At 45.2% G+C, this 12,086-nt stretch overlaps 1 protein-coding gene across 4 annotated transcripts in view; it reads right to left on the reverse strand.

The window, feature by feature from the left end:
• BACH2 (BTB domain and CNC homolog 2) overlaps nt 1–12,086 on the reverse strand; it is a 140,426-nt gene that overhangs the window by 9,720 nt on the left and 118,620 nt on the right. For all 4 annotated transcript variants that reach the window (XM_031057616.1, XM_005421699.2, XM_031057615.1 and 1 more), the window contains one exon: nt 6,491–8,035. In XM_031057616.1, coding sequence (XP_030913476.1) covers nt 6,491–8,035 — 1,545 coding nt within the window. The remainder of the gene's footprint in view (nt 1–6,490; nt 8,036–12,086) is intronic.

Raw genomic sequence — 12,086 nt, forward strand, 5'->3', positions numbered from 1 at the left:
TGCTTTCCACCACACAACAAATAAACTGGCACCTCCTACCACCACTGCAGACTCTACCACCCCAACTCTGCCAACCCACCCTGGAGAAAAAGGAAACCCGGTTAGGATTTTGTGGCATTTCCTCCCTTTTATTAGCATTAGGATGCCAGTGCGAATGTCAATGCTTTGAAAGGCCAAGTCAGAGCAGTGATGTAGGCAGACAGGGACAGCGACTGGCTCAGCACATGCAAGGCCCATAGATAACCAATTAATTCCTTCAAGCTTCACTAGTTAGTGCCAGCTTGGATCATATGCCAGTTACTGCTGTTCTGTTCATCTATTGCACTAGTTACTGCTGCTGCCCTCCCCCCTCTCTTTTTTACCTGGAATAAAGGAAAGAACCGAAGACCTGTATTCACTCTCATTAAATCATAAAATATCAACTCTTGGTAATTTCTTTATCCTATGGGTAACCTTAGTTTCTTCATTCTTTCTTTATATATTAATTAAGATATCATCGCACCCTAGCCAAGTGTTAGTAAAGGTAATGAACTTCCCAAGTGCCACTTTAACATCACAGTAACTTAAAGGACAAATATATTATCCATAAGAAAAAGCAACCATTATGTAGTGGGCATGAGAAGGTGGAACTCACTGTAGCAGTTGCTCAGTTGCTTCAGAGATGTAAGAAAAAAACCTGCTGCCTTAGTGCCCTCAAATCCTGAAAGCCTCTGACACTCACACTTGCTGACTCCTTGGAAGGCTCTCAGGACCCACCCAAGAAATTCAGCCCAGGGGCTCAATCATATTAATGCCTTTTTTTAAAATGCAGAAATAGGTACTTGGCTTCACACAAGACAGTCCAAGGCATTAATGTTGTGTTTTCAAGTATCTTCCTTAGCATGCAAGTCTGTCTCCCACAAACACTCAGGAAGAAATTCATTCCAAGACAGGAGCTGAGGGGTGTCTACCTCTGATAGGGGCTGAATTGTCTACAGGGTATTTCAGGCACCACTTGTGGTCCTACAGACTAGGGACCTACTCCTGTCCTGATCTCACCTGGACACAGGCTATCCAAGATGCACAAAGGTAATGGGCCATACTTTGTGTAAGGGATAGCCAAGATGTATTTTCTCGTCCTGCTGTCTCCTGGCACAGGTAAAGCCTTCAAAACACCTCCTTTTTCCAGGTGTCAACTATACCAAGATGGCAGAGGACTGCCAAAATGATGGGATGACTGGGAATGACGAGCCCAGGCAGTGAATATCTACCATTGTGTCAACAAACCAGGGTCTAAATTGTCAGTCCCAGTTCAGATCAGCAGGTTGCACTGCAGTGTGCTCCACCTGACACAAGACAGCTGATGGCCCCGTAGAGGCCTGGGGTCCCCTCCAGCCTCACCTTGTGAGGGCCATGAGAGGTGTTTGGGTCAGCCAGTGCTGCCTGAGAGGGCACTGCTGTGGAGGCAGCCTGGGTAACCTTTTTATGTGCTACCTGCCTCACAGAAGTAGGGGACCAGGCTAATCCCATGGCTGAGTGCATTAACCCAGTAATCAGGAGATGTGGATGGGATTTTCATCCTTTAGCCCATGATTTGGACTTGTATTCAGACCACACACTGCTGGTGCTTAGAATGCTGGGCTGACCTGTTCCCATTCACTGCTTGCAATGTCTCCAGCTCCCAGCCCTTCAAAGGGCACAACAGTATGATACTCCTGCTCTTTAACAGGCTTCTCTGAGACCAGGGATAGCACAAAAACACTGACAGAAGCCACAGGTGCACTTAAGAATGGAAGGTCAGGCAGTGAAATGACAGGGGGTAAAGTACAGTATTTCTCTGAAAGAGTTGCTTTTGCAGCTCAAGAACTGGAATCCTTCAAGAGCTTGTGCAAGGTCTTCAGAGCAGAGTATAAAAGAACTGGTTGTAGGGCTCCATGAAATAATACAGTGTTTAAAAGGACCCTCCTGACATTTCAAACTCTCAGTGTTCTTGTAATCCAGCAATTCTTTGCCACCAGTATGGAGACCACTCCTACTGAAGAGAGGAAAGAAAACAAAACTTCCATGAAGTTTATCTTACAAGACCAATGTTTGACAAGACACCATTTAAACAGACATTGAGAAACAATTCCCAGTGCTCTGCTGATGCCATCCTAGTCAGGAAAACATCTATCAGAAATCAATCTGGAGACTAATTTTTCTCATTTTCAAATTTGCAAACCTAGCAAAATCAGGAAAGCTGGGGTGACCGATCATCAGATTCTGGGGAGGTATCACATATCACAGCAAGTTAAAGCCTTCACATGTATTTTTCTTGGTTGCCCTTCCTTCCATGTAACATTCTTCACTGAGTAGGAACACTAACAGTCTCAGATGTGGTAACTCAGCATAGTTACAGTAGATCTGTGGTAGAGCAGTTTTGGTTTACTCCTCTTTTCTGGGGCTCTGACTTGCAGTATTTTGCTAAGCACCAGCTGATAATAGAGAAAGGGTGGCTGCCTGTCACTTAACATGGAGGGGTTTCAACTCTTGCTGAAGGTTATTTACCCACAATATCCTCGAAGGTCTAATTGCATTAGCTTTCCCTTTATGAAAATTTCCTTTGAAAAGTGAGTCACTAACCCAGGCGGGAAATTCTTTTGAAATACAGATGAGGAGACATTGAATGCAACTCTCTAGATAGTAATAGCTCTTGGAAAACTCCACCTCTTACCTCCTCTTACCCTTGTTTATTTTTTCCTCAGAAAACTCACTTATCATATTAGACTGAGCTGAGACTTCTTTTTAACTGGTTTAGTAGTACAATATTTTTTACAAATTTTCTAGCAGATAAAAACTCTGAAGTACTTACTGAAGAAAAGGAATACCAAGAAAAGTAGGTAGTGCAGAAGTTTCTGTTCCTTAAGTAGGTTAACAGATTGACAGACTACTTCCTTCTCAACAATTCATTATTTCAGGGCTTATTGTTTTGTTGTTGCTATTTTAAGCAGGATTGTCAAAACCTGCCTGTAAGCACTGAGCTTCAAGTCTTCTCTCTAGTATTATATCTCAGCAATTGATTTTTCACAACCTGTGGAGACCTGAGAGAACTGAGTGAAAAGAAAAACACAAACTATTAAATATTTCTGTGAAGTCCCAATAGCTCAAGTTACAGCCCTGTTCCTGCAACTCTGTGCCATGGGTACACCCTACACTGCACTTGCTGCTTCTGTCAGGAAGCCTTAACAAAGGGAGATTGCAGAAGAGCCTTGATGGCTCCAGGAAGGGAAGCAATAAGCAAGGACATCCTGGAGAAGATGTACCAGTGGTGTTCCAAGGACTGCCACCTCCTCTGACAGCTGTGACTGCCTTCTGCACCCCCAATAAGATGGAGGCTCATCACAAGGTGGGGTCACTTTCACCCATGTGGCATCTTACTGGGCCCTAGCATCCCACTTCTGGCACCAAACAACTTTGGCCATGTGCTGCAGAATGGCATGTGTCTGTGGGAAAGCAGAATGCCTGAAAAAAGCAGAGAGAAGCCTCTCACCTACTTCTCACACAATCAATACCCCAGCAAATGATGTTTTGTGACATTAATTCTGGCAGCGACAGCACTCTGTGAGCCAAATTAAGACCAACTAGGTCCAAATTCCAGGGGAACTGAGCAGCCCCCTGAGATAACCGATGGTCAGAGTCCACCAGGCTTATTCCCATCAGGCCATCCCACCCCAATAAAAGCTGACCTGCAGCAGAGGAACCTGCATGGCCACTCTCCAAAAGGTCAAGCATGTCATCCCCCAGATATCTTATCAGGTGCTTTTTGAATAGAAGCCCAGAAAACATTGTGTGTTCTGATATGGAGGGGGAAAGGGCCCTGTCTGAGAAGTCATCAGGACAGGAAGGGCAAAGCAAGAATTTCAGGAATGGAGAGAGATTCCCATGCAGCTTGCAGGGAGGTGAAGAACAGAAAGCTGTCCATTTCAGACAGTTTTGAGTCTCTCCTGCTGTTTTAATCACAGCCAAACTGCTAAAAGCAGGTAGAGCAACTTATACAAGAACTGCCTGCTGCTGTTACTTATTTTCTACTGTCTGGTTTAAGATACCCTCTACTGAGGTTTCCACAGCAGCAGATCTTCAGGATACACACCCTAAGTCACTCTAGTAATACAGTATTTTTTAATGAGGCTGCAAAGTCTGCTCTTGTATTGGTAACAACCTCCAAAAGATTAATTTTTAGACAAAATTTCTATCAAAGCAGTGGTGTGATCTGTTTACCCTTGGTTTGTTCAGGATAGTGCAGTGCAACCTCAAGGAGCATTAATTTCCTCACCACATTTTTAATGCCTAGCAGTCCTAACCAAAATACCCTGGGGGAGAGAAAAAAAAAGCAAAAAAAAAAAAAAAGAAGGGTAGTGCTGGGAGGCCCCTGTGCAGTTTGTTTGATGTGGCATGGGTGGGAGGGAAAGGTAAAGCTCTTACTCTATGCCATTGGCATGTTAACCCTGCACATTGTAAGTCATTATTGCTCCCATCAGATTTAAATCCCTGGGCACAATGGCAGGGAAATTATTCCCATATCCCAGAGGATGTTGCTAAGTAGTTACCAGTTTAAAAGCCAACTCCACTTGCTCAGCACAGTTCAGAAAATCTTCCCCAGCAGCAAAACCAGGAGTGGAGCAAACCCTTCCTAGCACTGTCTCAGAGCCAGATGTCTGCCTGCCAGCAGCACACCCAGCCAGCCTCCCATAGCTGCCTGTTTGCTCCTTGTGTGTCCCTCCTCTCGTCCATGCTCTCCTGCACATATCTTTTTCTAGGAAATCACAACCAGTCCCCTGTAAGCTTCTAATTTCCCTCTTCCAGGCTCATTTTTGCTGCAGCATATTTCCACACAATTAGGTAATTGTGACAGCTAATTAATTATCAAATCTCAAAAGGCAAACCTCTGCCCTCTGCGCTGCCTCATGCTGAGCAAGCAGCACACATGGGTGGAAATGGATGGTCCCTGCTGCCCTCTGCTCCTTGTAAAGGCAGGACTTCACTGAGTAACCCAGCTATGGCCTGGGCTGCTGTAGGGCTTCCCAAATGAGATCTGCACACTATCCCAGACAGCCTTTCAAAGAGATTCCTCTCCCTTCTACATCGTCCCCGTGAGGACGAAGAAGAACTGTCCTCTCAGAATCACTGGTCCAGTGTGACCAGGGATTAGGACACCGGAGGCTCCCCTGGCTCTTCAGCCCTTTCTGAAAGCTAAGCAGCCAACTAAAGGAAGCATCCACAACTGTTTGAAAAATAAAGCCTGGGATGTAGCTGGAATAAAGACTGAGGTATAGAATAAAGTTCACTCTTTTCATCCCCACTCCATAACTAAGCCCACATAGTTCTGAACTGGGAGCTCTCTGCATATGAACCCCCAAAAGTTGCACTTGTTGCTCCCCACACTGAAGCAAAAGCTCTCAGTGGAGTTTTTCAGCATTATTAGAGGAACCTGATACCTGATTGCACCCATATGTTCTCTAGGTCACGCAGGTTCCTAAGGAAGCTCTGTGAATAAACATTCACTCTTTTCCACTTTCTGGGCTCCACAACACATCTCCTTGATTTAAGTCTGCCCTCAAACTAGTGACTTCACACAGTTTATTTGGTCATGGTTAGCCAGTTATCACTGCAGCATCTTCAGGTGGCCCATCTACAGTTTTAGAGAAGGCCCCTCTTTCTCCTCCCTCTTTTGGGAGAACTACATGGAAATCAATGGCTTGCTCTTCAGCCCCACATCATTCTCTTGTCATTGCTCTAACAATCCTGGAAATGAAAGGATAACCTCTCTGAAACCATTCATGCCATGGCTGCTAGAGCTCACCACCAAACAAAATGTCACAGGCAGGGAACGTGATCTCAAGTTGTCACATAATAGAGGCAAAACCCAGTACCTGAACATGCAGAACACACACACACAGACACACAGACACACAGACATGTGTGAAGATGACATGAATGCCATTCCCACAGCACAGGGTGGCCATCTATACAATTGTTTGAGTAATTTCACACCTCTGCTGGCAGCATGCAGCCTGGCTCTTCAAGCAAGCTGCCCAACCCTTAGTGTCAGGAAAGGAACAGCCTGAAGTTGCTCAAACACACCCACAGCAGTAACAAGTGGAGCTGGAACCACCTCATCAAATTAAGAATAAGGAGCAGTGCTTTGTGCCACAGAAGTGGGTGAGGGAGGGAGGCAGACAGGACACTGCTGGCAGACTCCTAAGCACTTCAATGCACTCTCACCATTCAGCAGTTCACTGTTTTCCTATACTCAAGTCTATAGAGGAGCTGAACACCTCAGAGATCAAGCAGACCTATTAATGTGAAGTCAACCATGTGCATTGAGCTGATGAGGGAATAACCAGAAGTTACTCTTTGCCCCTATAAACAAAGAAAGTGCTGGGGAAATGCAAAGTCATTTGAAAGAATCAATCAAGGAGAGATTAATTGGGTCACAACAACTGTGATAGATGTACTTATCTTAAATCCCTACCTCATGCCCTCTGTCTTGCACAGGACATGATTCACTGTCTGCTTCTGAGAATGACCCAGACTCATCGCTGGAGTTTGTTCCATAGGATGGCTCACATTTAATCTGGGCTCGGACCGGGTTGTACAATCCATCCCCCACCACGCTGGGCTCCTGGTGCTCAGGCGCCAGGAATCGGGGGCCTTGGGAGCAAGGGGAAGAGGAGAGCTCGCAGAGGCGCAGGCTGCAGGGAGAGCCACCGCTGCCGTCCTCCGCGTACGAGTAGGAGGAACACGAGCTGGAGGTCCTGGTTCTGGTTTCCAGAGGAGGAGAGCGAGGGCAAACTTTAATTGGCACCGGGCAGCTGGTGTTGGGCCGCATCCGTCCCGGCAGGTGATCAGCTGTCAGTCCACTGTGCGAATAGGTCTGGGAGCTGGGGAGGGACTGGCTGCCGCCAGCCCACAGACCCTTTGGCACAGTCTCAGTGAGGTCTTTGTCCAAGCTGCTCACACCAGAATATGAATGCACCGAAGTGTTTACTTGGTCACAAGCATTTGAAGAGAATATAACGCTCCTCCTGTCCAGTTCCCCTTCTTGCTTACAGAGAGTTTCAAAGCCGGGCCCCCTGAGTGGTGATCCCACTGTGAAGTTGGAAGCATCCTTCTGCATGGCATGGGACTGTCCATAGTTCCCTGTGAAAGGGACATAATCAGTTTTGTGGTCACCCTGAGTTGTCCCTTTTTCAAAAGGGCATGCTGGACTCCTGCCAAAGTGCTGTTGGGAAGTGCTGGGGAAGCCAACCAAATCTATGCTTTTTGTTCTGTTGAAGAAAGACCGCAAGCAAGAAGGAGAAGACCCACTTTTTGGCCTGTCGACACAAGTGAGGCTTGGCTGTTTCCTGTCCATTTCAACATCCCCTTCTTTATCCCTGATGTCAGGTTCATCTCCAGACAGGCAAAGTGTGATGCTTTCTTCATCGTTCTCTTCATTCTGAGGCTCACTTTTTATCTGCCCCATAGCAAGTCCTGATTTGAGGCCATTTCCAGAGCTCTCTTCACTGAATGTGCTTGCAAAACCTGAGGTACTGATGTGTGATGTATTGTAGACATTCTTGGTACAAGCAAGCTGGTATTTCTTGTATCTGGGGTACCGTGTTACTGCATCTTTATCCAAATTGTCCTTGCTATCTCTCAGCATGTCACAGTCAGGCAGCATCCCTTCGCCTTTGTCCGCTCCAGCAACAGTGGTTTCAAAATTGAAGGGTTCTTGGTGCATCCTCTCCCTTGGGCAAGATATTTTTGACGTCTCCGATTCCATTGTCTCCTCCTCATCTCCATCGGAGTTCTCCTCATCGTGCATGCGCTGACAGGTGGTATCTTTTTTGCACAGGAACAGGCCATCTTCGTTGTTCAGCAGCTGTGTCTGAAGGAAGCTGAAGCAGGAGTCCTCCAGGTTGTGCATGCGCAGGAACTCGGCGCAGTGGATGACCTCCTGGATGTTTTCCCTGCTGAGTAACAGCTTAGCAGTGTAGGCGAACTGTAACAATGGACCAAATCCCCTGACAGTGACCTGCAAAAATAGAGAGGAAAATTGCTGGCGTTATCATCAGCTCTTGCTATCATCCCAAGTCCTTCATCATGTGCTTAGATAAACTAACAGATCTGGCATTCAGAAATAAATACTGCTCAGCACCAGCTGCTCTTCCGTCACACCTGCAGTGATGCTACATCCACAAACTAGCATTGAACTGAGACTGTTTTTCCCAAGTATCTTGAAGACCTATGAACTAAGTCTCTGCCCTAATAAAAGGCTGACAAAACTAGCCTGGACACTGCTAAATCTTACATGGATTTCATTTTTACTGTGCTACAGTCCCCAACCATGAAAGCACCAATTTAATTTTGATTCTTCTGCTCTGATGGAAGGTCCAATGAACAGGTTTCAAGCTTAAGATACCACTTATCCAAAAAGTGTTTTGATAAGGAAACACTTATTATTACAGCAAAATTCAACAGAAAATCTTTCTGCCTCTTTAAAAAGCAAATAATTTCCTTTTTTTCTTCTAAATTTTTTGCAAGCCATTGCTGAATACATGATAGGTAAGTACAGACTGCATAACTTTCCTCTATCCCATGGAGATTATTCCTCTCATACTGTTCCCAATTCTAGTGAGCCTGAGGTACAGCTAACAGAAAAGAAATTAATATTTATAGTTCAAATGGTAGAAATTATTCCGAGTCCCACCTCAGTACTTAATTTTCCACCATTTTCTTTGTAGAAAGAGTAAAAACTGTTTCCAGGAGAGTGATCTCCAGACAACTGTTCCAGGTCGGACTTATGCACTGCTACTCATCTTTTCTTTCCATACCATCTGTGTTTAACATTAATATACTGTACATTAAAAAATATACACTCCCCCCCCCATTTTTTACAGTTGTATCTTTACATACAGCTATCAAATAAGTTGCTAAGCCACATAGTAAACAATAGATATTGTCTATTTTTGACAAAAATACTTTGACTACCACTAACTTCTCTTACATTTTTTTCTCCCAATGAGTATGAAACAAAAAGATTGGAAAAATTATTCTTCATGAAGCAGCAAGAGGCTGATTCAGAACCACAACCCATCGTCAAGGGTTAAGGTTTCTGTACAAGAAAATTCACTGCTTTGGCTACAAGGCTGAGATTTGGAAGACCACAACTCAATTTCTCATTGCACCAACCACCTACTACATGACCCTGGTAAGCCCCTTAAGTCTCAATTCCCTGAGACAGAAGTTCTTGCCTTTCTTGCAAGTAGCACTCATTTATCTGAGTTCCCTGTGCTTTGCATACCAGGCAAAGGCCTCTAGATGGGACTCAGCACAGCCAACACCTGCATGCCTGTGTGAGGTTGGGATGCATGGTCTGCAACCTCCTTCTGGATGCAGATGTCTCTGGTAGGCATCCCCAGCTCAGGTCCTTTGTTTAAAACAAACAAACTGCTGTTTCTTTTTTTTTTGCAAAATGGCCTAAAGATAGAAGGGGAACCTAGAAAGTAGGAGACCAGGTACCTTTCCCAGGTTGTGAGGGTTGAAACTCCCATTTCCCAGCTCCTCAAAAGGGTATATTTGGGATGGTATGGGATACCCTGAAGGTCTTGCTGCTTTTTTATTATTCTTCCAATTGAATTAATGCCACCGAGCAAAGAAGCTGTTCAAAAGGCTGGTGAGCCATCAGGCCATGAATTTGCAAAGGTCTAATTCATGATTAGAGTGTATTTGAGTGAATAATTTGGTTCATCTCAATGAAAAGCCTATAAAGCCCTATACTGCTTCAGGAGCAGTGGTAGAGTTCACGGATTTTTATAGAAAATCCTGACTTTCACAAACAAGCCTTTGTAATTCATAGATCTGTACTTATGATGGCAGATTATGAAGACACCACAAGTGGTGCAGATTTTCATAGGGAGAAAAATATTTTAAAACACCTCTAAAATTGCTTCCAATAGCTATTCCATCCATAGTATTACTGCTCTATCTGCTGTTTTAAGAAGCAGTGCATTTTCATGCACATACTTACACACTTGCACATTCCTGTTTAACAATACGCCTCTGGTACAGAATTGCCAAGATTTACAGCTGGCTATTAAACCAATCTCTGCTTTATCAGTGTTACACTTTCTGCTTATTTGTTAGATTATCAGCTCACTAAAGGCCTATCTGCATTTTATCTATGCAGCATGATTAACAAAATTGCTCGGGAACTTAATGAGCTACTCGCAGGCTGATGGTAAGATCTTCAGTGTGGGGGCTTACATATTGCTGCGTATCTTGTAAGCTCGGCAGCAGCGTAGGTCTGCAGGGACTGTGGAGCACAAACACAGCTCTCCTGGCAGTGGTGCCACTCGGCCACTAGGTGGAATGGCTGGAAAGCAAATTAGAATAATTTTCTGTGCTGGGCCAGGGTTTCACCTGCCTGCCTGCCACCCCAGCACAGGCACTCTGCACAGCCTTGGGCTGACTCACACAACCCCACAGCAAGGCTGTCTCCCACGCTGACACAGACTTTTGCTCCAGGTAAACCACCACGATAACAAACAGCAGCAAGGCAGCTGTTGGAGCTGCTCTGCGTCGGATGTATCGGAAGCAGAGCACGAGACTGTGCCGTGGGCTCCCCATGGTGCCCAGCAGATGCCTCATGTGACGGATGATGAAAACTCCAAACAAATGTGTGCCTTGACTTCCTTTGGAGATATTACCCACTGACACAACCTTCAGTCTCACAATCTTCACATCCAAAGGGGGAAAGTTTCTTTTCAAGCACCCGGCACTTGTCACTGCCCTCAGGCAGAAATCTCTCTAGTGCCAATTCTTGAAACTGCACAAACAATAACTTTGGAAACAAACGGGTGCAAAGCTTGCTGCCAAGTGTGAAAGCCAGCGCAAGCTCTGCCGCCTGAAGCTGTCTAAATATTGATTCGGCTCCCGTGGCAGGTTCCTTGCCTCGGCCCCACCAGTTTTGGGACTGCTTGCATCTGATGCATTCTGGCAGGAAGGCTGGAATCGAGCCACTGGAGCGTGACTATGAACACCGCACATTGGGAAAGAAAAGCCTTTGAAGCTCCATGTACTACCGCCACACAGGCATTTCTCTAGGAAGAGATAAGGACAGTCTTTTAAAATTATTTGATCTGACTGATGCATCCCAGTGAAAAAAGTTAGTGAAAACAAGTTGATCTACGTTTGCAGAAGGAAGGAAATAATTTCTCTGCTATAACAGTCTTCATTTACATGTGAGAGAGGCCTTTGTTAGATGGGTAAACCCATGCCAGCAACAATCCCAGGGCTTTTTTTTTTTCTCCATTGAAAATAAGATGTCCAAGAGTTGTTTGCTTTTAAGCCTTATTTTCTGTATAAATTAATGTTTAAGCAGGCAGGTCAGTTTGTGGGAACCTCCACCAGGCACCCTGTCCAAGATCATATGCCAAGTCACTACTTCCCTGCCTTTCAATCCTTTGCCTTATTCTAATTTCTTCTCATTTCTATTGTTTAAATGGAATTGACTGGCTACTAGAAAACCAGCCAGAGAAAAGTTAAAGCATACATATAAAACAATGCTCACACAGAGCAAAGCAAAGATCCTAGCTTCTTGGAGCCTTGATTTCTTTCCCTTATGTTTACTTGTTTGTTTCCCTTACATGCACTTGCAGCATGCCAAACAGCCCACCAAGACTAAGGATAAAGCACTTTATTTGTCTTGCTTCTGTCCCCAGTTGGACTTGTATGCATTAGAATGGTCTAGTGCACAGAGGACACGGGTACTGCAGCCGTACCTAAGGCACCTGGCACACCTCCTTGCGCTACAGCAATCCAAGAGACCAAGTCCACGTGCAGCCCCTGCCTCTGCTATGCTGCCACAGGTACACTGTGCTCAGTGTGCAGCAGGGAGGTCTGCATCAATTCAGCGTTGTGATGATAACAAGGCTGACCACTGTTAAGGTGAGAGAAAACAACTTCTCCTGCCCTTTGTCTGCCTCTTGTCTTTCAGACTGAGCTGGGGGACGTGTTTTGTATGGCCATGCCCTTGTGAGTGTGCGCTATTGAGGAACAGGCTGGAAACAATGCAATGATATGAT

This window comes from Geospiza fortis, unplaced genomic scaffold, assembly GCF_000277835.1.
Source record: "Geospiza fortis unplaced genomic scaffold, GeoFor_1.0 scaffold264, whole genome shotgun sequence".
Lineage (NCBI taxonomy): Eukaryota > Metazoa > Chordata > Aves > Passeriformes > Thraupidae > Geospiza > Geospiza fortis.